The 24,653-nt window shown below is 41.7% G+C and overlaps 1 protein-coding gene across 5 annotated transcripts in view; it reads right to left on the bottom strand.

Annotated features, from left to right (window-relative positions):
• Window positions 1–24,653, bottom strand: part of RAD51B (RAD51 paralog B) — a 428,423-nt gene that overhangs the window by 177,233 nt on the left and 226,537 nt on the right. For all 5 annotated transcript variants that reach the window (XR_008823286.1, XR_008823287.1, XM_056347808.1 and 2 more), the window contains one exon: window positions 13,400–13,518. Coding sequence is in view for 2 of the 5 variants with exons in the window: in XM_056347808.1 (XP_056203783.1) it covers window positions 13,400–13,518 (119 nt within the window). In the remaining 3 variants the exon portion in view is untranslated. Of the gene's footprint in view, window positions 1–13,399; window positions 13,519–24,653 lie in introns of those variants that run through there.

Below are 24,653 nucleotides of genomic sequence, written 5' to 3'. Positions count from 1 at the left end.
TGCTGGGAGGCAGCTCTGCGGAGAAGGACCTGGGAGTTCGGGTGGGCAGCAAGATGCCCACGAGCCAGCAGTGTGCCCTGTGGCCAAGATGGCCAGTGGGACCCTGGGGGGCATTAGGGGCAGCGTGGCCAGTAGGTTGAGGGAGGTGATCCTGCCCCGCTGCTCTGCCCTGGGGAGGCCACATCTGGAGTGCTGGGCCCAGTGCTGGGCTCCCAGTTCAACAGAAACAGGGAGCTACTGGGGACGGTCCAGCAGCGGGCTATGAAGATGATGAGGGGAGTGAAGCATCTCCCTGATGAGGGAAGGCTGAGGGAGCTGGGCCTGTGTGGCCTGGAGAAGGCTGAGAAGGGATCTTACCAATGGCTACAAATATCTTGAGGGCAAGTGTCAAGAGGACGGGGCCAGGCTCTTTTCGGTGGCACCCAGCAACAGGACAAGGGGCAACGGGCACAAACGGCAACACGAGAAGTTCCACCTAAATATGACGAAAAACTTCTTTACTTTGAGGGTGACAGAGCACTGGGACAGGCTGCCCAGAGAGGCTGTGGGGTCTCCTGCTCTGGAGACATTCAGAACCCGCCTGGACACAATCCTGTGCAACCTGCTCTAGGTGAACCTGCTTTAGCAGGGTCCAGAAGTCACTTCCGACCCTGACCATTCTGTGATTCTGTGAGAAGAAGCAGAAGCAAAGATCAGACATAACGGTAACTGTTTTCACAAAATTACTGGGAGTAACATTTACAGCTCTTAGATATTTTCTTGCATGGGCATTATGCTTAAGAAATTCATATTGGTTTGTGTTTATCAGGGATATTAACTACATGTGAACTTTTGAAAAGTTACTTCTATTATGTTCAAAGGACAAAAACATAGCCCTAGCAAAGAAAATGCACAACTGTAGAAAAAAAAAGATGGAAAAAATCTCTTAACCTCTTCTTTCCTGCAACAGCACCCCAATGGTAACCATTTCTTACAGGGAAATTGTTTAGCTTTTTTTTTCTGTATTTAATACCGATTATTTTAGATGAGTAAGAAACTCCTTGGGGTTGTTTTTTTTTGTGTGTGTGCTAAATTACATTTTCATTTTCTATTTTTAACCTGCTCAGTTATTTCAAATGGAGACTGAGACAGCCATTATAAGATCACAAGTGAGAAGTAAGACAAAATGTATAAGAAAGGAGAAAAAAAGTAGTTTCCTCTTGGTTTTGATATTGATGTACCACGTCCAGCTGGAAACATCAACACAACTTAAGAGGGGATTAGGTGATTTTCTATCTGTAGCTTGAGATGACTATGGGTACAGAGTTTTTTATTATTATTAGATAGATAAATAAATAGTGATAAGAAGAAAAAGAACTTCACTTGACATACAATGAAGAGCAAACACACAGTTTGGACCAGAAACATCAATTTGCTGCACTGCTGGCTCAGGATTGATAAGGCTTTATTGGCTCAGACTCCAAGCCAAACCTCCTGGATCACTCTCAGCTCTGTACATGGCCAGCTCAGGTGTCTTTGCAACCTAAACTCCACAGCTTCTAGTTCAGTGCTGTGGAGCATGTAAACACCCTGAACTGCAGAGACATCTGCACAGCCAAATTAAGTCAAATAGCAGAAAAAGTCAAGGTTGATTGTTCACTCAGGACTAGTGCAAGAACTTCTGCCAGAGGCTCAGGGCTTACTTGTAGGAAATGACTGATAAGGGAGACCATGAACCACCACTGTGACACAAATGTGAAAGGGCCTTACAAACCCAAGATAAATCAAATGAGCTCTTTCCAGTGGTGAACCTCAATAGTGCCTCATTCACTACACTGCAGCCTAGGTCTGTCACATTTTTTGACAAGTGACCTGGTTAGTTATTTCCATTTAGTGTTGCTCCAATATGAATACTCAAGGAAGAAGACATTCATTAACCAAGCTGCACTTTACAATACATCCTACCAGTATTTAAGAAGTTCAACTTATCCATCAATCACAAGTCTGTCAGAAACACTGAACTTCAACATGAATTGATGAATTTACTGTTTTCTGTTAATATGTATCCAGAGGACACACCTCTCCCTAATCAAAGTACAGCATAAGTACTACATGTGAGAGCTGGAAATAGGATGGCTCAGGTAGCTATCGATACTGCCTTTTACCTTTTAGTCACAGGTATCTTCCAATGTTTCCACAATGTAAGTATAATACACTACCATCTCCTGGACACATTCTTTCCATTCAGGATTGAGCAGATGTCCTAAAATCCCATCATATTTTTTCAACAGTTACAACATCCAGTTCAGGGGAAGATAATATTGTGAAAATTACATGGTTTATTATCTTCTTGAGGCAATACGATGGGTAGACATGATAAAGTTGGCCAGGCAGCTCCCAACAGGTCACCAACATTGGAGACCATGAAAACCCACTCCATTATAAGGTGTCATCCATCTCAGGCAGTGGTCTGTCAACATTGTTTTTATTCTTTAAAGTGGGTCAGTAGTCTGTATTCAGTTTCTGAGCAGTTAAGAGGGTTTCTTTTTTTTTTTTCAGCCTGTTTTTACATCACAGCCAAGGGCACTGATACCATAGACAGGAATTACAGAGATCAAAGATCAAAAGGTCTGCGTAGAGCAAACCCCTCTAGACTAATTGATCCTACCCAGGGTAGATATGTTGATAAGGCTGAACCAAAGAAAACACAAAATATTCTGTACAGCAGATTTTGAACGCCACTCACTGGCTGTCATTCTGCTGTGTTGTCAATCTAGAACAGTTCAATGACATTAGATTCATAAAACAAGAAAAAATTCAAGTTCAAAGTATAATATCCTAGCTATACAAACTCCTGAGATGATTCTCCCTTATTATGTTTAGAGCATCACAAAAGTTGTAATGGCTGAACATGGGGATCACGTCTGATCCCTACCTCTTCACAGAAGATGCAATGCATTTTGCCCGCTGAGGTCAATATGTCAAAGTTTGTCTGGTTTTAAAACTTTATCTGAGGTTTATTTTTTTTACCAGTGCAGCTCAAACTTGTTGCTATGTCAATAAACATATTCTATCTAGCACAGACCTCACCTGGGAAGAAAGTAAGTAGAAAGAGAAGAGAGAAGAAGAAAGTAGGTTGAACATAAATGTTCAGGCCGTATACAGTATTCCAGAGATGTCCCCAGTGCCTTTCCACAATGGTATCAACACTTTTCTCTTTCCTTTGAAAATAGCTTGCCTACTCTATTCTAGGATAGCACAGACCCTTGTCATGATTACATTACACTGCTGAATTAGGTTTTTTGTGATAAACTAGACCACTCCAATATTAGCTTCATTTTCAGCATGTATGCTCCTTATGTAAAGCAGAAATTCATCTGTAATGCTGAATATTATTTTACAGATTATTTCTATTATCAATCTTATATTCCACTGTATTTTCACTACTTAAGGTTGTCCAGTTCTTTCATAATGATACCCTGGAATGCCTTCAAGCTTTAAGTATACCATATTCCAAGACAGACTTTGCTGAACTTTTCTAAATAATAAATACTTAAAATTTGAGTTAGGCATTTTAATTCGTTTGTTTTCAATTACAAAGAAGAAAAAAAGGACAGAAAAAGAGAGGATCTGGTAGAAGACAGGAGGCAGTGGGATTTGCCAAGGCATTCCAAAGATAAACAACTTTGGACATTGCCATTCTGATGTGAGGAGCAATGACACTTTAGATATTGATGAGACAATCTGCCCTAGGTTAATTCCACTCTGTTTTGAAGGGAAAACTCACTCTGAAGTCCAATCAAAATCAGAAAAGTGATTCTGTATAAACAGGATGGGAATTTGTGTTCATTCCCACTCTGCAAAGGGGCTTAAGCTTACAAACAGAGCATTTTTCATACAATTCAGACCAGAGACTGAAAGTCATATCTGGTTCTTTCTCTCTCCCATTTTTATGCTGTTTTAGTGAACTGTAAATACAGTGTTTGTAAAGGGTGTTGGATTAAGTGTCACAGACTGAAGTTCTCAGTTTATATTCAGAACAGATTTTGTTATAGAAATCTAACCCCTCCTATCCTGATCTCTAAGTGGTTCCCCATAAAGAACAGGAGACATAGCCCCGATTTCTGAGAATTGCTATCTGATTAACATGAAGGTGCACAACTACCAATTAGACCACGGCAAAAGGCCTTCTCCTCAGTTACAGAACTGAGTAAATATGTAAAAATTAAAACAACAGTGTCACTGTGACTAAGTAGGTCTCACCAAAGTAACAAACCTATTTTCTGTGGTATGTTTGGAAGAGGACCAAAAAAAAAAAAGAAGTTGATAATACTAGAAATGAAGATGTTGCATTAACCAATATGGAAGAGGCTGGACAAGCATTTTAATCATCTAAAAATTTAAGTGCTAGCTACTGACTTTGTTGGAAACTTGCAGCTTGGAACAGTTCTGATGTCTGCAAAGAGGAGACATAGGAATGCAAAGTGGCTTCTAGAGCAGAGGCTTAGAAAAATCAGCTGTGGTATCAACAGAAACTGGAAACAAGGAAGCACAGAGAGAGTTTTGCCATAAAGGTCAAGCCACAGCCTCAGTTTCATTAACCTTTTATTAATGGTGAACACTGCTGAAGTAAAGTTTATGGCATGCTAAGGAGAAACACTCAGGAGAGAAGTCAGTGACCACAGTTAAAACCAGTTCAGTGGGTGAGTTAATCTACAGAGTAAACTGGAGAGGGGAGATGGAGTACCTTCACAGCTGAGGAACTACATACTAAAAGGAAGTACAAAGGCTTTTTAAGTGCCTGAAACAGAGGCAGTAAAGGTGAGCAAGATCAACCTTAGTGGCACATAAGTGGCAGTGAAGAGATTCCAGCTCTTCTCCCAGCTGCAAAGGATTTACTCTGGCCGGTTACTTACTTATGCCTCAGTTTCCTCGGTTATTAGCACCCAGCACAGGCATTGCAGAGATCATTCAGTAAATGGATAGTAATTTGAAAATATAGTATAAGATGGTTAACGTGTAACTGGTGCAGGTTAGCAGCAACCAAAGAGTCTCCTCTGAGAGCTGACTGGCCTATCAGTCAAGGATAACTAACAGAAAGTAGCCACCTCTGCCACCAGTCTTGGTAGAAAGACTTGGTATAACTTAGTGACTGACTTTGCCCCTCTGCCTCAGAGATGTTCCTCCTTCTCTGTTTAGGGTACTTTGAACTACAGATTTATGAGTTTGAAGTTTGCAAACCTGCTGCTGTATTTTGTCATTAATAATCTGACATCAGAATAATCTTCATTAAGAAAACTCGCAATGCTTATTCAAAAAAGGGCAGACAAAAAGATGAACTAAAGGTTTTCTTTTCCATTTTATCTAGGGTCCTTTCATTTCTATTTAGGTTCATAGATAACAAATTGATTAGTGTTATATAAGCACCTGAGTAAATGACTTCTTGTTTAAGAATGATGGAAACATTTTTCTCTGTATAAAAGCGTCCTGTTAAGAGGAGAAGGCCATAAATCCAGTCCCACTTAATGCAGACAGGGCTACAGTGATGTTTATATTTTATGACCATCCCCCACTAGTCCATTAAGAAGGAAGCTTACTGCAAACAGAGACATGAACAAACACGCAAGTCAGGAAAGTGAGTGACCTAGTGATGTTTGAGCTCCAAATACTTGTTAATGAACTGTCTCTATTTCTATGGCATCCTTTCATTTGGCACTTTTGCTGGATTAAGTCAGCATCACACTGTGTCGATAATAATCTGTTTATGCTGGGGTTGTGCATTGTGTCCAGTTTCATCCTGTTCACATGCAACTCGAGTTCATATTGCTGCTTATGCTTGTATACGATCTGTGGACAAGCAAAAGATTTCTGTCATAAGGGTTATCAGTCTAGAGGCTTTTTAATCAGAGAAAACCCGTGAGTTTCTTATTTCTGTATTTTAAAGGATGTGGTTTGTACACATGCATAGAAATTTGAGGCTATAACAACCTTTCATTGTGTCTGGATTAAAAGTATTCAAATAATAGCAGAGGTGATGCAGAAGTCTCTGAAGTAAACTGTGTTGCCTAGAAAAAAGCACTTATTTAAATGGAAGGGTTTGCACAACTCAAATACATGTTCCTACAGTCTTTCCACAGCTATTTCTTCAAAAGCAGCATACTCCGTAATGGAGAACCTGAAAAAAACTACTTTCTTGCAGAATTTCATATCCCTTGCATGACTCCGTACCATCATTCTTGTCTTACAAAAAAAAAAAAAATAACCCCCATCTATCTTCGTGTTTTCACAGAGCTGATTTTCCATATGATAAGCACATTATATAATAAGATGGCTTAGAACAGATACACAGTTTACATCACTTCCATTTTGAAACAACCCGATAGCCAAATCCCTTCTCTGTCACTGCTTACTGGACCTCATTATCCACTGCCATCTGCAGATCTTCTCATGTCTAAACACTTGAAAAAAAGTATTGTACTGTGTACATAATCTGCATTACTGTACAATGCACATGATTCATGTAGCATATAGAGACAGGTTTTCCCAACATGGACTGCAGCTGTTAAATGGCACTCCATTTGTCTTAATACTTCTGCTAAAAACCCACACACAGAGCTTTCCTCTGTACTTGTTTAGGATACCAGGACTTCTCTTTCTGCATCCACCCAAATTCTAGCTCAGCAGACAACAATGTAAAGAGCAATGCTTCCTGCCTCACAGGTAAAAACGGGCAACCTTCACACATCTTCGGTCACTTCCTTTGGCCGCTCACTGATTTCACTGTCCCGTTCTCTATAGGCTCTTTCTTGCCCTACTGTGTCAAAGACTGAACTAGATGAAAAGCTTTCTGTCTGCATTTCTCAGCACCAGTAACTATCTCCATCCTCCTCATCTGACTCCAAAACCGTGTTTAAGACTATCAAAAATACATTTTTCCATTGCATTTTCTTCTTCTTCATCATCTTTACTAGGTAGCTATAACTGCTACAAAGTTAATAGAAGAAAACACATCCATGCTGTTTACAAAATAAAACCAGGATAACATTTCCAAGCTTCATTACTGTACTTGCTATCCTCCAGATTACTAAATCAGAATTTAGAAGTGTTAATCCCAGATAGCAGTACTTGGTATATGTTTCTTCTCCATAGCCTACTTGCTTTGTTTGAAATTGGTTTATTTGCTTCCCTTTTTTATGGATGAAAACCTTACCTGGTGTTAATCTTTAAAACGGGACAGCTATCCAACAGCTACAGAGTACACATAACAACTACCTCCAATGTTTTACAGGGAGAGAGAAATCTGGTCTCACTTATGCTCTGAAGCCATCATGACTGCAACAAGTTACATTATTTCTATTTTTAATATAACTTCGCAATGACTGGTACAGTAACAGCCAAACATCTGCAGAATTTGAAAGAACTGCTTCACTAAAATTATAATAAATTTAAGATAAAGGATCATGGCAATTGGCCTTAGCAAGTCACATAAACATAAAGCTTCATCCCCACTACCCTTGGCTCTCTCCCAGCCCTTCCCCACTCCAGCGAGTATCATGGTTACTTCACCATTGCAACTTTGGAATGCTTATTCAGGGTCTATTCATATGATACTAAGCAGAGCAAGACAAAACAGCTGGTCTGTAACCAAGGACACAACAAAAGTTATGCCTGGCATTAATCTGAATGAGAGAAGAGGTTTTTGTTTTATTGTTTTTTCAAGAATGAGTCACCATATACTTAAGTATTCAAAACACTTCACCTGAAGAAGGAAAATTGCAGCACGACAAGTCACCTGCCATGGCCTGAAAGCTCCAGCCCATACCTCAATCCTAAGACCAGTTGTTCTCTGGGTACCCAGCCCCCTGAGCTGGAAGACAGGGACAAGGAGCAGAATAAAGCCCCCATAATCCAAAGGGAAAAGGTCAGTGACCTGCTACACCACTAAGACACACACAAGTCAATAGGGCCTGGTGGGATACACCCAAGGGCACAGAAGGAGCTGGCAGAGGAGCTCACCAAGCTGTTCTCCATCATTTATCAGCAGTCCTGGCTAACTGGGGAGGTCCCAGAGGACCGGAGGTCTGCCAATGTGACATCCATCTACAAGAAGGACCAGAAAGAGGATCTGGGGAACTACAGGCCTGTCAGCCTGACCTCGGTGCCAGGGAAGGTTATGGAGCAGACCAGCCTGAGCGCCATCACACAGCACATGCAGGACAACCAGGGGGTCAGGCCCAGCCAGTGTGGGTTTAGGAAAGGCAGGTCCTGCCTGACGGAACCTGATCTCCTTCTGTGACAAGGTGACCTGATTAGTGGATGAGGGAAAGGCTGTGGGTGTTGTCTGCCTGGACCTTAGGAAAGCCTTTGGCACCATCTCCCACAGCTTTCCCTGGAGACACGGGCTGCTCACGGCTTGGGCGGGTGTACCCTGCGCTGGGTTAAAAGCTGCTGGACGGCCAGGCCCAGGGAGTGGTGGTGGATGGAGTTACACCCAGCTGGTGCCCGGTCACAAGTGGTGTTCCCCAGGGCTCAGTGCTGGGGCCAGCTCTGTTTAGTATCTTTATCGACGATCTGGACGAGGGGATCGAGTGCACCCTCAGCCAGTTTGCAGGCGACACCGAGCTGGGGGGAGTGTTGACCTGCTGGAGGGCAGGCAGGCTCTGCAGGGGGATCCGGGCAGGCTGGACCCGTGGGCCGAGGCCGGTTGTACCAGGTTCAACAAGGAGAAGTGCCGGGTCCTGCACATGGGTCACAGCAGCCCCACACAGCGCTACGGGCTGGGGGCAGAGCGGCTGGAAAGGGCCTGGGGGAAAAGGGCCTGGGGGTGCTGGCTGACGGCCGGCTGAACGTGGGCCAGCAGCGTGCCCAGGTGGCCAAGAGCATCCTGGCTTGTATCAGAAATACTGTGGCCAGCAGGACAAGGGAGTGATCGTCCCCCTGTACTGGGCACTGGTGGGGCTGCACCTCAAACACTCTGTTGAGTTTTGGGCCCCTCAGTGCAAGAGGGACATTTTGGTGCTGGAGCGTGTCCAGAGAAGGGCAACGGAGCTGGTGAAGGGTCTGGAGCACAAGTCTTATGAGGAGCTGCTGAGGGAACTGGGGTTGTTTAGTCCAAAGAAAAGGAGGCTCCAGGGAGACCTTATCACTCTCTACAACTGCCTGAAAGGAAGCTGTAGGCAGGTGGGTGTTTGTCTCTTCTCCCATGTTACAAGTGACAGGACAAGAGGAAAGGGCCTCAAGTGATGTCAGGGGAGATTTACATTGGATATTAGGAAAAATTTCTTCACTGAAAAGGTGGTCAAGCATTGGAACAGGCTGCACCCCATAGAACCACCATCCCTGGAGGTATTCAAAAAACGCGTAGATGTGCTGCTTAGGGACATGTTTTAGTGATGGACTTGGCAGTCCTGAGTTAACAGTTGGACTTGGTGATCTTAAAGATCCTTTTCAATCTAAATGATTTCTTGAAAATACCACAAGAAAACACTGATTTGTTATAAAGTAACACCTCTATGTGTACTTCCTATGTGAGAATTTCAAAACATGTTACAGACATTAACACAATACTATGAGTCTCACAAATCCCTTGAAAACTATAAAACACACCAGGCCTGTACAAGTGGCCATACCAGACCTGGCCAGTGTCTCACTTAATCCAGTACCCTGTGTTCAACAGACAAGAATAAAATGTTAAATATAGTATGTAAACATATTAAACCCTACCATGCTGTCCCCCAAAGGCAGGAGCATACATGAAAACAGTAACCTTGAAGCCTGCTGACTCCAGTTCAGGAAAGAAGGATAGTTATACACACAGGGGTAACTGAGGAGTCTGACAGTTTCTAGCGCAGCCCCGCTGGTTTTAGCCCAAACTCAAAGGGTCTGCATGTTTCTGTGTGGATTTCAGGAGAACAATGTCATGGTTAACGACTTACAAGAATGCTCAGGGAGAACCAAGTATCAGTATCCATAAAGATATCAGGAAATTTCCTTCATTAACCCATTTGTGTGAAACAACTTTACCCACATTCTCTCAAGCTCTTATGCCACCGTGCTCCTGTGGAAGTCATGCAGCTCAGTCCCACCTCAGAAGTTAAGAGACTCCTACTGTTGTCCATGCTTGTGGGTTTTAGCGGCATAAGGAATTTAAATGCAGACTGGAAACCTCCTTCTGCCCTCCCCCATTGGCACTGCTTCTGGAGGAAACAAAAAACAGAACACTGGCTTCTACAAGGGGGCAAAAGAGGAAAGTACATCTGTTTGTTCAGAAAACTGTTCCTATCCAAGCAATAAAGCAAACTTAATTGATTTTAAGGCAGGCAGGATGTCCAGAAATTTCATTACTTTGCTGAGTTGGCTGCTCTTATTAATGTTCAGCAGACATACGGAGGGTGGGGTGGAAAAAGGGATAGTTGGCTGAAAAAATGTCTGCTGGACAAACAAAATGAAGGAATCTTTTACCTAATATACATAAAAAATCCTGTGTAGGAATTCTGTGTTTAATTTCCCTAGGTTTGTTGCATACTCTTTCTGCCACCTGCTGCCCTGGCATTCCCCAAAGTTGCATGAACAGTGACTTATGTCCCCGAGTTTTCCCAGAAATTAATACCGCATGACTGAGAACAAGTACCTAGCAGCCCAGTGGCCTGGCCTGTTCAGAAGATACAATGGTTCTGGAAAGCTACTTGCCTGAATCCTCCTTAACTATTACATTATCACTTCACGTTTTGAAGAATACCAACCTTGGGCCTCATGGCCCAGTGCATCTCAAGAGATTGCTTTCTCTCTTGATGGGTTGGATTTCCCACAGAAGATCAGCACACTGCCTCTACTACCATGGAAGTGGGATGTAAAGGAAGATCCCCCAGACTGTCACCATTGCCCCAGCTCCTCCAGGGAAAGAAGGAGAGAAAGAAGAGCCAGGAAGAGCATCTTCAGGAGGTCAAGTGACTGAAGAAAGAAAAAATTGTGTCCGCTGTGCAAGTCAGAACAAAACACAGGTTACTGTTTCAAAAGTATTGATTCTGCAGGGTTACAAATTGTGAAAAGCAGGGAAAACTTGGTTTTCCACTACTTTTTACCCAAATCTCTGGAACAACTGTGTGCTTTGAGTAATTTCCTGAGGCAGAATTTCACTTTAATACCAAGACTACACAGATAATCACAGGCCTTTTTTCTCTTTTTTTAATAAAGTAATATAAGAATTTGTAAAAGTGATTACTGACTTGGGAATTTTTGGACCTCCAAGTTAAGCTTCCTTAAGAAGTGTTGGTTTTCAAAGCACTGATATTCAACACGTGCTGGCAGAACCACCTCATGATGACTGAAATGGCATCTCAAGAACTGAGGCACCTTTATTCACAATTCATTTCTGAAAGTGGGTATAAAGCAATTATAAAAGAACATATGTGTGTAAAACTACAGTAATTTAATCAATACACTGCTGCTACAGGTAGGGTAATTCCAGATGCCTTCCTCTAACTGGAAACTGCACGTCTAGCTGAAAGATTTCTATGACTTTAAGGAAAGAGAATTTATCTTAAAAAAGGACACAGATTAACAGCAACAGGAAAATACTTACAGGATATTATGAACATATCCCATTTCATTTATGAACTTCACCAACATATCACTATTTATATCACACTTCTGTTTCAAATTAATTTGATTTTAATAATATATACTGATGTTTACTTCAAGGGTTTTTTTCCTTACTGTAGATTTAGTTCTTCTGATTAATTAAAACAGAATGAGCCCATGGCTTCATATGCAAGCAATGCAGCACACATAAACCCAGTTAGGAACAGAGCAAAATTCTACTGTTTGTTAATTGGATTGTGACATATTTTTTATAATGGAATTTTAAAGGCTTGAAAACACCATTTCATATACTTGTGATCTATTACTTCTCAAACAGAATCAGGAAAAACTACATTTAATACCTGAATGTTCTTTAGGAAAACTGCTCCCTCCTTCCTCCAGCAGAAGAATGTTCTTAATCCTTTTTAGCCGACTTTGTGCAACATGAAGTAGCACAGAGCCCAGTTTCTGCCCTTTTCCCTTTGCCAACTCCACCTCTCATGTATCTCCAAAGCAATCCAGGAAATTTGTGAATAGCTTTGTATTCTGCACATACATGTAGAAAAGGAGAACTCATTACAGACCAGAGTAAGAAGCAGAACATAGATAACTTAGAAGAACAGCAGCAGTAAGAGTATGTTTCTATGCAAATGTGCATGGTCTTTAGAAGCGAGTCCAAAAGATGCCTTTTCTACCTGCATTTGACACACTTAACCTGCTACCTTAGAGCCCAGAGGACTACCACCGCTTCACAGTGCCCACCACTTGCAAGAACGGAAGTGCCATTCTTATAATTTTACTTCTAAAAAGCAGAATAAAACAGGATGGCTTCCTCTCCCTCTGGCTCTAAAGTCTGGAACCTGAAAGTGAGAAACCTCACATTGTGGCAGTAAAATCAGGAGCACCAATTTGAACACATGTGGGTAGTAATGCTACAGGAGTAAGATGGTACAAATTTTGCATAGCAATTTTTCTGACAGCTCTCTACTTTAATGGGCAGAAAATCAATAACATTAAGGCTGAGGGTCACAGCCTCCGGAAAGAGTTACATGAATGCAAAAACAGAACAGACAAAGCCAAAAGAGATTATAACTGCAGATATCCCAAGGGACAGATGAAATCATGGGTTGTTTTTTTTTAAAAAAATTACTCCCTCAATCATACCCCAAATGTCTTGCTTCCTAGTTTTTCACAGTTTTTTTTTTAAATTAAGAGGTGAAGATTGCAGTCAAAACTGTCACTGCATTTCACTCAAAAGCATGAAGTCTCTTAGTGAAAAGGGTAAGCATTCTCCTTTTTGCAGGCATACTTATGGAAAATTGCTTCTGCTCAAAGTTAAGCTTGCTGGTGCAGGCAGCAAGCCTCCCCTTATAAACAGTACCTGCAGAACATAGAGTGCTCCCTGTCCTAAAAGCCACAGCCAAAATTTGGCAGAAAGAGTGGAAAGGACAACAGCAAAACAATCGTAGCAGTGAAAGGGCTAGCTTCCTACTCCCACCCCAAAATCCTTGCGCAGGAAAGTACTTTAAGGATTACCCTTCATCTCCACAACATGAAATGCACTAAAAGCTCAAGGAACTTGTATGCCTGTGCCAACAGGCCAATGCTAGGTCCTGTGACTCAGATAAAACCACCCTAACACACCAAGGTACTGCAGGACTGATCATCCCTGAAAAACAAAGGATACTGACTGCCCTCCACCCCAAAGAAGCAACTGGCTGCAGAATGCCAGGTTCTCATAGGTGGCATAACCACAGAGGCTGAAGGACACAGTTAGCCCATCTGACTGAGCACTACTCGCGTAGCTTTATTTAAATTCTCTTTGTTGTTAAGTTCTCACCTGTCTTGTTGGAAAGTCAAGATATTGTAGTATGAGCCTGGTGTTGACACTGTGACTCCATGTGTTGCCAAGGGCTGCTGTCACACAACCAGATTCCCTTTTCTCATTTCCAGAAGCTCCTGAAGATAAATATGAAAGAAATTGCATCAAGATTGTGCCACAGAGAAGGGTTCAGCCCGGAAATATTAATTGGCCATCTCAAATCATTCCATAAGCTAGGTAATCACAACTGGTATGTAACAGATGGCACTATCACATTAATTTCCTACCTTCCCAATGTATTTATACAACTGCAGTGTGAGCTCTCACCCCTCGTGACACCTAGACAAAGTGCCAAGAATTAAGGATTCCTTCCAAAGTAGTATCCACCTTCCTGAAGAGACCAGTACATTTCTTAAATATGTGTAGGTTCACCATCCATGGGGAACACGTGCCTTTTCTTCTTTTCTTAGATATTCTATCCCCAAGCAAACCAGCTTTCTATGGGCACAGAGGAGAGGGAAGCAGGCCAGCAGAGTGACAGTGTAGAGTAACAAAAAGGGAAGCTAAAGGAGCAGAATAGGATGCCACAATATCCAGATCTAAAAATCAGAACAGTGCTTCATGCCATCAGGCATCCTACACATTTTCTAAGATTTGAAAAGAAGGGAGCCCCTTAGCTGTAAATACCATTCTGGTGTCTTTGAAATGGGAGAAAATTTATATAACCCTGAAGGAAAATGTATTTTGCTGCAATCAGCAATGACAACATAAAGAAGTGTTTCCAGTAATGCCACATGATCCAGTTTTCTGAACTATCGCTTAACCTGAGCTTTCTCATATTAAAACCGGAGACCCATACATACACACACATATACATATGCAGGCAGGTAGGTGCCCAAGACCTTCATCTCTGCTTACGACAAGTTCTGTGCAAGATGAACAGATAGATGGATGACTTGTTTGTACCTCAAATGACACTTCAAGAACAGAGCAAGCCAGACACATCAAAGAAATTCAGAAACAAAATCCCAATTGTTATGTGGGTATAAATGATTATGTGCAAGTTGAAAATTGAACTGTTTGAGGCAGACAGTCCATACTGTTAAAAAGCCATGAGTGAATGACAGATAGAAAGTTAGATTTAAAGTCAGGGAACTTCCTGTCATCTCTCAGGCAACAAAACTGATTCCCCAGGACAGTCACGAAATCCTTGTCAACTAAGTCAATTAAACTTAGACCAGACACTTACTCTGCAATGCAAACTTCAGAAAAGCCTTCTGTTTCTGTCAAAATGATCAGTAATGCAACAGTTAAAATGTTGAAACTTAAATTATAAGTACTAGGTTTCAGAAGCAATATTGTACTGAGATGACACAGTCATCTCATGGCCCAGCAGAGCTTCTGGAAGATTCAGGTTTAAAACTCTTCATTGCTTTTACATGTGCAAGGTTGTAGGTTTGCCACTTTCCCTCCCCCTGCAACTATTCAGTGAAGAAACATGATTTCTTCATCCACGGAAGCTTTTCTTTTGGAAAATTATCCAGTAAAAGGTAAGGCCAAAAGTGGTGGCATGCAGTAATAATCATTATTTGTATCACTGCCGGTAGCTTGCAAGCAATGAGAAGGACACCTTATTAGACTGCATTAGACCAAGCAGAGCAGCAGGCTGGAGAGAAGGGCCTGGAATGACTGCAGTGTGGTACAGGACTCAGCTGAAGACCCCAAACCTCCCACATGCTGCCCAGATACCAATACAGGTACCAATACCCAGATACAGGTCAAGAGGAAAGGGCCTCAAGTGATGCCAGGAGAGATTTACATTGGATATTAGGAAAAATTTTGTCATTGAAAGGGTGGTCAAGCATTGGAACAGGCTGCCCAGGGAGGTGGTGGAATCACCATCCCTGGAGGTATTTAAAAAACGTGTAGATGTGCTGCTTAGGGACATGGTTTAGTGATGGACTTGGCAGTCCTGGGTTAACAGCTGGATTTGGAGATCTTAAAGATCCTTTCCAACCTAAATGATTCTATGATTCTGTGATAATAAAACATCATTACTGTTCAAAGAGGCTAAGGGAGAACAAATGACATTCAAGCAGCTTTAAAGTTTTGTAATACTCTCTTTGTCATGTGCAATAAGCTGCGAGTTCCTCCTGTAGTCAACATCATCCTTCTTTCCCACCTGCTAGAAATAGGTAGGAATCACAAAATTCAAGTGAGGCAGCTAAGTTTGAGTTCTGGTGGGTGTGGAGGTGTTTCCCTCACAGCTGCTGTAAGTGCACCCCTGTATGCAGCTGGAAGCCACTGCTCCAAACCACCAAGAAGCAATTCCCCCACTGCTGCTTGGGGGCCTCTGACTACAGACAAAAAGCCCAGATGTTCCAGAAGTAACTGCTGTTAGGAGAAGTCAGCCACAAAATTCACATCCAAACTTCCCTCAAGTTACGTGTCTGTTATTAGCTAACAGAAGGAGTAACATCTTGCTGTTGCAATCCTGAGCTAGGCGTTTAAACGGTTAAATGTCTGGAGCCTGCGGGTATTATGGAGATAGCACTCCATATTCTGCACTCCTTCCATGCCTAAAACCTGTCCCAAAGTGAACAGAAGTGCTAGAGGTGTAAGCCTTGTGGCCGAACAAGCAAGTTAATTGCTGTCATTTATGTTATTTTATTACAGAGGAGAAAGCCCACTGTACCATATTGTGCCAGCCCCTGTCTGAAAAGAGCTGTTCGTGTGACCCACTTTCAGGCAAATCCTCTTCTGTGAAGTTATTTAAATTTATGACTTTGGTGCAAAGTGGTTAGTAAGACTGCAGCAAATTTACAGCGGAGACTTTTTACAGGGTGGAAAGGAATGCCTCACAGGAAAGGTTTCCATTTTATAAGGGATCCTCCTGCAAGCTGATGCATTAGGCAGACAGAGAGGCAAACCAACAAGAAGTGAACTGAAGGGGGAAAGCAGCGCCAGCTTTGCAAAGAAGTTCAAGGGCAGTGATGGCACACACTTCATTCCTTCTCCTTGCTCTAAACAAAAAAAGATAGTAAATGTCTCAGAGGAAGGAAAGAGGATATGTTAGGAAAACAGATTTATATTTAAACATGGCCTCAAAACACCCCCTCAGACTTATCTTTTCTGTTATTTCAACCTCTACTTAGTCATTAACAAACTGGACAAAGAAGTGGATAAATAATACTTTTGAAAGAGAGAGTGGTATTTTTCAGCACATATTGCCTTGTTCTTCCAAACCCTGGTATTTTCATACTTAAGAGATGGGAGTTCAGACCAACCTTGGCCCAAGAAAAAACATGCTCATAAAGGGACTTTGGTCTCTGCTCAGAGGTCCCCAAACTGTCCAACCTGAACCACTTCAGAGTGGTATGGAGCAACAGCTCCCAGCTGTGACATGAAGGCACTTATCCATGCTGTGGGGTGGATGCTTCCACAGGGCCAGCAATGTGCAGTCAGCTGACGGGCAGCAGTTCCCATCTCTCCAGCCTGCTTAGAGCACTCCAGTCACTGCTGATGTGATGGTTTCTAGCCAGGACACAGGTGATACAAGGAGCACAGGGACCAGGGAGAGTAAGAAAACAAGGCTGACAGATGAGAGAAAAGTGGCAGATCTCAGTTTATGGATGCAGTGTGTGGGAAAAGGGAGTGGGTGTCCAGAAGCTCAGAGATGGGATTCTAGCAGGGGGAGATGAAGGTACACGTTAGAAAGGTGGGAGAAGACCTCTGAACAACTCCCTGCTTTGTATTTTTCAGACTCAGCTCAGGTAAAATGAAGTGTTGATTTCAATTCCTGTAAACATTTCTTCCTTCCTCACACAAAAAGAACTAGCATTAAACTGAGCTTCAAAGGGCATATCAGCAGACAGGCCAAGAACTCCAGGAGGTACCTGTTCTACTGTCTCCTGTGAAACTGAGCCCTTCAGGGTACCAGCAGAGACACCCCAGAGACTGTATCTGTTCTGGATTGCAAGCATAAAGGAGGAACTGGCTCCTTCACTCTTGCAGAACAGCTCTCACAAGTGAAAATAAAGCTTCTTGTGGTCTAAGTCAAATGCAAAATAAATGCCTCTCTACAACCAGGGGAAAAACAAACCGAAGAAGAAAGGGTAGATTCTTAAACTGAGGCCCACAGTCCTGCTTCCAAGCAGAATAGGTTCACTCTCTGACCTCCACTGCTCTGAAAGGAGTTGTCTGAGGAACTGGGTAACAACACTTGGCTCTACTTACACACAAGGTCTAGATTCATTTTGTTTGTTTCTCCCCATCAACGCAATTAAAACAAACCATCCATAAGTACCTTCCTTATCACTGAGATGAATACCACATACAGGCAGGATTGGAAAAGTGGGTTTATTACACCTTCCATTTTTCACTGGAGGAAACAGTAGGATTAAAGCTATTCAGCTCAATACTGATTCTGTGATTATTCTATTATGTCAAACTAGAGAATTAAAAGTACAGACACGGTCTCAAAGACCTTCTCGTCCCCTACATATAAAGAAGCACCATTTTAAAGACTAAATCCTCATGTAACCAAGTCCCAGTTGGTACAAATATGGTTGAATGGGATTTAAGCATAAAGGAACTTTAGTTTCATTAGTGTCTCATTCTATGAAAATTAGGATAACTAGACCAATGTTTTGAATGAAATGAAACAGACTTCTTAAAACATTTTCAAATGCAAGGAGTCCTTGCAGGCAGAACATGATTATAGTCTTGGTTAAAAAAAATCATCTGTTCTTTGTTGGTATAACTGCACAGAGCAATGAATTTCGCGCTTTCCACATTCTCATATGGATTTTGACTTTGCAGAAAAAAAAGTCATCGCCTGGCAGATTCATCCCCACCACTGGGCCCCTTTGCAATCTCTATCAAGTTGGTAATTCAAAAATATTTTCTCATTGAATGCAAAGAATGGATCAATGCACAATATAACAGTGAAATAACAGACAGTAAAATAACAAAATAGAGAAACAAGTCCCCAAATCTTTCAAATCTTAACATCAAATCATCTTGATAAAAGTCTAATTTATCAAAAAGGAGGAAAAACCTCTCCAAAAGTACAGAGAAAATATTTGTAAAGAATTAAACTACTGAGCTCATCAAAACCAGCACACCATGCAATAAGAATGAAAGTACTTTCCCTCTTGCTCAGGCCGTGCAGCTTTCTGGTTCACTGGCAGAGCTCATGAAGTTCACTGCTTCTCACCTGCATTGCATTTAGTCTGTATTTTTGGTGCAGATCTCTAACAATGACACCAGAAAGGGGAGAGAAAAGGGAAGAAAAAGAGAAAAAGAAAAAGACCTCAACCCCCAATCTATTTTTCCATCTTCACCTACTCAGAAAGTACAAGTATAAAAATACCCATTGGTGGAAAAAACCACCACACAGTAAAAAAAAACAACCCACATGACAAACTCATCTGTGAAGTAACTAACCACAGCACCCTTCAAACGCCCACACACTGACTTCTGCCATTTTCAAGCCCTTCTCCACAGCTTCTTCTTCAGGCAGAAGGTGACTGATTCTCTTACCCTACAGTGACGACCGTCTCACTCTCTGCATTGGCCAGCCAAGGTATATCCCAAACTCTTCCTGTCAATATACTCTACCTTGACAAAACTAACAGAAAATGAGTAAGGATGAAAAAAGGGTGAGGTCCTTCACATTAAAGCCATGGCCCTAGCAGTAGGCAGCTACTTAGATCACCATTTGGTATCACCCACTTGAGACAAAGCACACACCAAAACGCATTTATACGCATGTCCAGGTAATTACCAAACACAAATTACTCATTTGTACAGATACTAAAGCAAATGTTTCTCCCCATTCCAACTGTACAAATCTTCTTCAGTTAATGGGTTACGCAGGCATATCAACAACCAAGTCTTAGGGGAAAACCCAAAACTTCCTAGAGCACAGCATTCCCTTCATACAGTCCTTTATTATTTAGGACATATGGCAGGAAAACCAGTTGCTGTTATAAGAAATCAAACTTGGCCACAAAACTAACCAGGTAAAAAATTCTAACTTTTAAGTTATTATTCTCCTCCTTTTATTAAGAGAGGAAATCTGGCAATCCTACTCCCAAAAACCACCTAGTTCTAAATCTGTGCAACAACCCCCTCCCTTGCGCTGCTGCCCACCCCCCCACCCCCCTTATTCCACCTTACTTCAAATTGTAATTAAAAATAAGTACAAATATTTTAGCTGGAAGCTGAAATTGTTTATTAATCAATGATGTGTAATTTAGTTTTCCTTTTTTTTAATAGTAGATTCATAAAAATATACTTTGCAAATGAACCCATTAAGTGCAAACCCCTATTAAATAAAAAAAACTAGTTTCAATGGAAATTTTTTGCCCACCCCTAGTTTGTAGCTATGCTATTGCTGCACCACTGAAGTGCCTACTAGAGATTACACTGAAAAGACTGTTCTGATTCAGTCATCATCATCAAGAGACTGAAAATTGCCATTTATAGACTCCAGCTGCAAAGTTCTGATAGAGACAGCAGTAAATGTGACAGAAAGGGAATGAGCTCACTTCTCATTTTGGACAACAGAGTTATCTCATGTGCCCCAACTAGGTGAGTTTTCACACTTTTTTGTTTATCATTATATTTATGTCTATCTGTGTACACATTCTGGCTGATTTTTACAGTGTTAATCTGATATTAGATCAAGGCTAAGGTCCTTTCTGCTGTCTTTTTTCCAGCCATTCATTATTTCTATTGTGACAACTCTTAGAGCTCTCATGTGCAATATGCAAACCACTATACAAACACAGAACAAAAAGATCTTTCCTGACCTAAAGACCTTTTCATGAGAACTGCAGTTTAAGAGTCTTTTAGATGCTGGTGCTTATTCCCCACTTAAAAGGAATCTTCCCTAAAGGGGTGAGGGAAAATAAGCCAAAATATGTGACAGGCCAGAAAAACTGTGTATATATAAATAAGAACTTTCCAGTATTCTGCGTGAAACATTGGAAGTTTTTTTAAATATTAACCATCATTCTACTGGCAAAAAATCAGCTGGGACCTCTATCCAAGTCAAGATGTAAGAAGGGTCCTTCAGAGAATTGGACAGATGCTAGTTTGCTTTTAATCCCACACCAGCACATCCATTGTTACCAGTGTGTTTTGCACCAGAGGATCTCATTCCCTGACATCAGTGAGTTTACATCGATTCTGTTTTGCATTGAGAAAGAGAGACAGACAGAGAGAGAAGCATACACGTGCTAGTACTAAGACTCCTGTCTGCTGACCTAAAAAAGGAATTGACATTAAGAAACGAGAATATCCAGCTGGTCTGACTTCTTGCCAGATAATCTACCAGCCATGACCAAAATGATCAGGTCTCAGGAGATCTGTCGAGGTGGGAAGACAGCTGGTGGTTTACAGCACCTGAAATAGGGCCCAAATCAGGGAACTGTGGAGTTGAGATCCTTGGGAACAGATAATTTATTTATACTGGTGTAAACCTTCTGCCTCTGTAGCTTGACAACACACCACAAAGCGATGAGTTTCCGGCACTCTGCCACTGCTGCACTTCTAGTGTGAATAACCAAATGAATAGCGCTTTGGTGGGAGGGATGGTGAAAGGTGAAGATGATGACAGTGGTTAAGTCAATTCCTTTTTGTAACCAGGATAATTTTTTTACCCCTCAGCTCACCCTCCTTCCCTTTCTAATGGCACTTTTTGAGGATTTCCCTCTTTTTCTAAAATCTAGAATTGTACTAATTTATACCACTCTCTTAATATCCAGAGTTCTTTTCCGCGTTGCTCACCACTAAAACTTAAAGCAGCTTCTTCCATCTAACTTCTATGCAGTCACTTCTTCCTGTCTCTCCACGACTAGAAAATAAAATCCCAAACCATTGATCTAAGGGAGGGGGAAAAAAACCCCCAAACAACCCAGATCTGGAATTTTGCCTGCCTGCACATATAAAGGATGCATAGGTTGAAAAACAAAGCTTGCCCAATCATGGCATCTGGCAATGCTAAGGCCCTGTGAACCAGAAAATGCTTTTAATTATCACCTCACCAATCATGCTACACATTACTGCTGTATTTTTTTGGTTAAGATCCCTCGGGGAACTCAACTGATCATGATATTAATCAGAAGGCGTGTAGGAGGGAGGGGGCAGAATGCTAGAATTACACGTGTAGGTCCCTTAAGGCTTGAATAAAGAACTGAGATTTAGAATCCTGCTGTCAGAGCAACTGAAGCTTTGCATGCCGCAAGCCCCAGCCCTCTGACCTACACAGCCATGGCATTATCATATCTGATTTTCCCAGGATGGTTAATCTCAGCTGCTAAACTTCATCAGTTTCTGCTAGTGTTTACCCATCATCTGGATTTGCCACTTCCGAACTTTTCCAGGCCAGAACCCAACAAGCCAGCTGTCACACTCCTTGACAGGGACAAACTCCCCCCCCCCAACATAAAAATCTGAAGTCTGGCAGCCTAAATGGCTGAATCCCAGAAAGGCACAACAAAAATACATCTTTTGGGGGAGAAGAGGGAGATGTAGCCCTGCAAATGCAGCGAGTTTCAGAACACAGCTCACAGCAGTATGGTCATGTTAGGATGCTGTGGTCCAAGACGGACTGTATTATCATAGTCTACATTTTTTTCCATAAAATATGTTCTGGTAAAGAAACAGTGTCTTGGCAACTTAGCTCTCGTACCCAGAAAATGCATACAGTGCATGTAAAAGCAGCAGTACTCCAGGCAAGGTAGGAGCCAGTCTGCAAATGAATTAAATTACATTTCAGAGTCAGGGCGCAGAAGGGTGACTGGAGTAGGAGGGAGAGAGTCGAGTTTCTGGTGCACATGGAGTTCTCCGTGGAAGCGGCCAATAAAAGCACCAATTAGTGCTAACATACCCAGGGTGTTTCTGACATGGCTGTCCATTTCCCATGCTGATGGTATGCCCACATGGCAGATGGAAAAGGACAGTAGCTAGTTTTAAATGAGCACTGAGGTCTGCCTTGGTGAATATATTCTGTTAGGAAGCCACAGAAAGCTTTGTCCTGCTATAGCCAGATCACTGCCAGCACTGATATTCAGCCTACATGGTGGTGGACCTTTCTCAATACATTCAGCATAAAAAGCGTTAGCAAATTACAATTTCTGATCACAGCCTAGTTCCATGAATTTGAACTAGTGAATTAAGTTATCTGTCCTTTTCCCTCCTGAACATAGGAGTATTTCAGTAGTAGTCCTCTTTCTGGATCATTTTCAAATTTATTGAGTGACAGTGTCTTGATACGGAGGGTTGAAACATGCAATAATTAAGAGTCCAGGGTGGGGCTGTTAACCACAAGGACTATGTTTAATAATCAGTGTTAAATTGTACTTCAAATTGAGATGATTTTTTTTGTATGCAAACTAAGCAAACTGCTTCACTTTGTACAATGACCACTGTAATTTCTTTGAAAATTTAGCCTTCAGTGTTCTTAACGCTGGTTCCATAGATTACAGTTACAACAATTCCCTCCAGGTGTATATAGAAACAACAATCTTAAGAGCTGTAAAGCTTGGATCATGAGCCAGAGTTATCAAAACTGAAATTCCAGGATGAAACATTTCACTTTCAGCCTGCAACATGGAAACAGAGGTCAGCCAAACATTTGGGGACTAGAGATGACTGTTTGCAAATTACAGCTGTTCACATCTGGAGTTCAGATTTGGCCAAACTCTTAATGTATCACAAAAACTAAACTTAAAGAATGTTTTGGTTGTATGATTAGGAACATAAAAGTTAGGCAGCATTAAATGTAAAAAATGCTATGTGCAACTTTAACTCTGCTTATCAACTGCAGAACAAGGGGCTCAATTATTTGTCACAACAAATATCATCAGTGTTGACTGTGGCATTTCTTAAGCACAAGTCTGCATTTGCCAATATAGGTCTCACTGGCTGCATCCATTTCTCAGGGCAGAGGGGCCTGTGACACAAGCTGAAGAATGCAACCTCTCCTCTGAAGAAGTGCCTTTTGGGCTGGCCTGGTGAACTATATACATACAACTAGCAGTTGCATGTGAGCACTTCGAAGTACCTTCAAAATCATAGCTTGGAGTACCTTCACAACATATGTTAATTGGGCACTTTCATATTTTTTTTTAAAATTGCACAGCCAATATAGCCACACATATAAAATGTCTTCCCTCTCGTAAGATGAATGAAAAAACATTTTAGTACATGCAGACACCACAGTGGCTCACTGTTCAGAACCAACTCATTTACAAAGCTAAAAATACATATATGTTTATGCACTTAGGCACACATACACACAGAGCCAATATACGACATGGAGGATGTTAAAATGTCCAAGGATTACAGGGGTCCAAATTCACTCCCTGACTGACACAGGCTTTCCAGGAGGTTCTCAGCAAATCAGTCCTCTTCATGGAGCAGTCACAGATCCTGAAGCAGAGGCAGTACAGGCTTTTTTCTTCAACTCATTCTCAAAAAGGAATGACTCACTTTATCCAAAACTAAGCAAATAGATTCAATTTTGGACAACAACCAAGACTGGAAAATTTCATCCCGATAAGCTTTTCTGACCGAAGACAGAGGGTTAGAAGGGAAACAGTTATACAGCCTTAACTATAGGAGGTTCCTTCCATTCCTGCTATAATGCAAAATATTCCAAGATGTGCCAAGTTTTCACTGTAGTCTGCATCAGGCAGCGACAGGACACCTCTGTGGACAGTAATACATAAATCCAAAATGATCTTTTGACTGCAGTGACTCTTCTCTCCTGAGATGTATTACATTTTTTAAAGTCAGTGAAAAATAAAAAAATTGCAAAATATCAGTTTTAATCCTTGGACTACAAAATGGTTGAATCCTCTCAAGGCCAGTCAGGGCCAGAAAAAACTTTTCCCCCCTTTTTCCCAGATATTTTTTTTTTTTTTTTTTTTTTGGGGGGGGGGGCAGGGGGGAGGGCAAGGGGAAAGGGAGAGAGCAAAGAGTGGTTGGTTTCAAATAGCAACATTGTCCAAAAGGGTGAAAGGGAACAGATGGCCATGGAGAATGCAGCCTCAAAGCCCTAAAGAAAAGGGCTATTTTGACAGATCTTGCTGTTTCCTATTCAAGCATGAACACTCTGGCATGGAGAGTTAAGACGATACAAGGAACAACCTCTGTTCCCAGCAACTGTCTACGGGCAACTGGCCTCTGAAGCTCTCTGAGAAAAACAACATGAGACAGACAGACAAACAGATATGGCAGCAAGCCCAGATCTCAGCCA

This window comes from Falco biarmicus, chromosome 7, assembly GCF_023638135.1.
Source record: "Falco biarmicus isolate bFalBia1 chromosome 7, bFalBia1.pri, whole genome shotgun sequence".
Taxonomy (NCBI): Eukaryota; Metazoa; Chordata; class Aves; order Falconiformes; family Falconidae; genus Falco; species Falco biarmicus.
The sequence above is the reverse complement of the archived record's forward strand: the minus strand, read 5'-3'. Positions and strand labels throughout refer to the sequence as shown.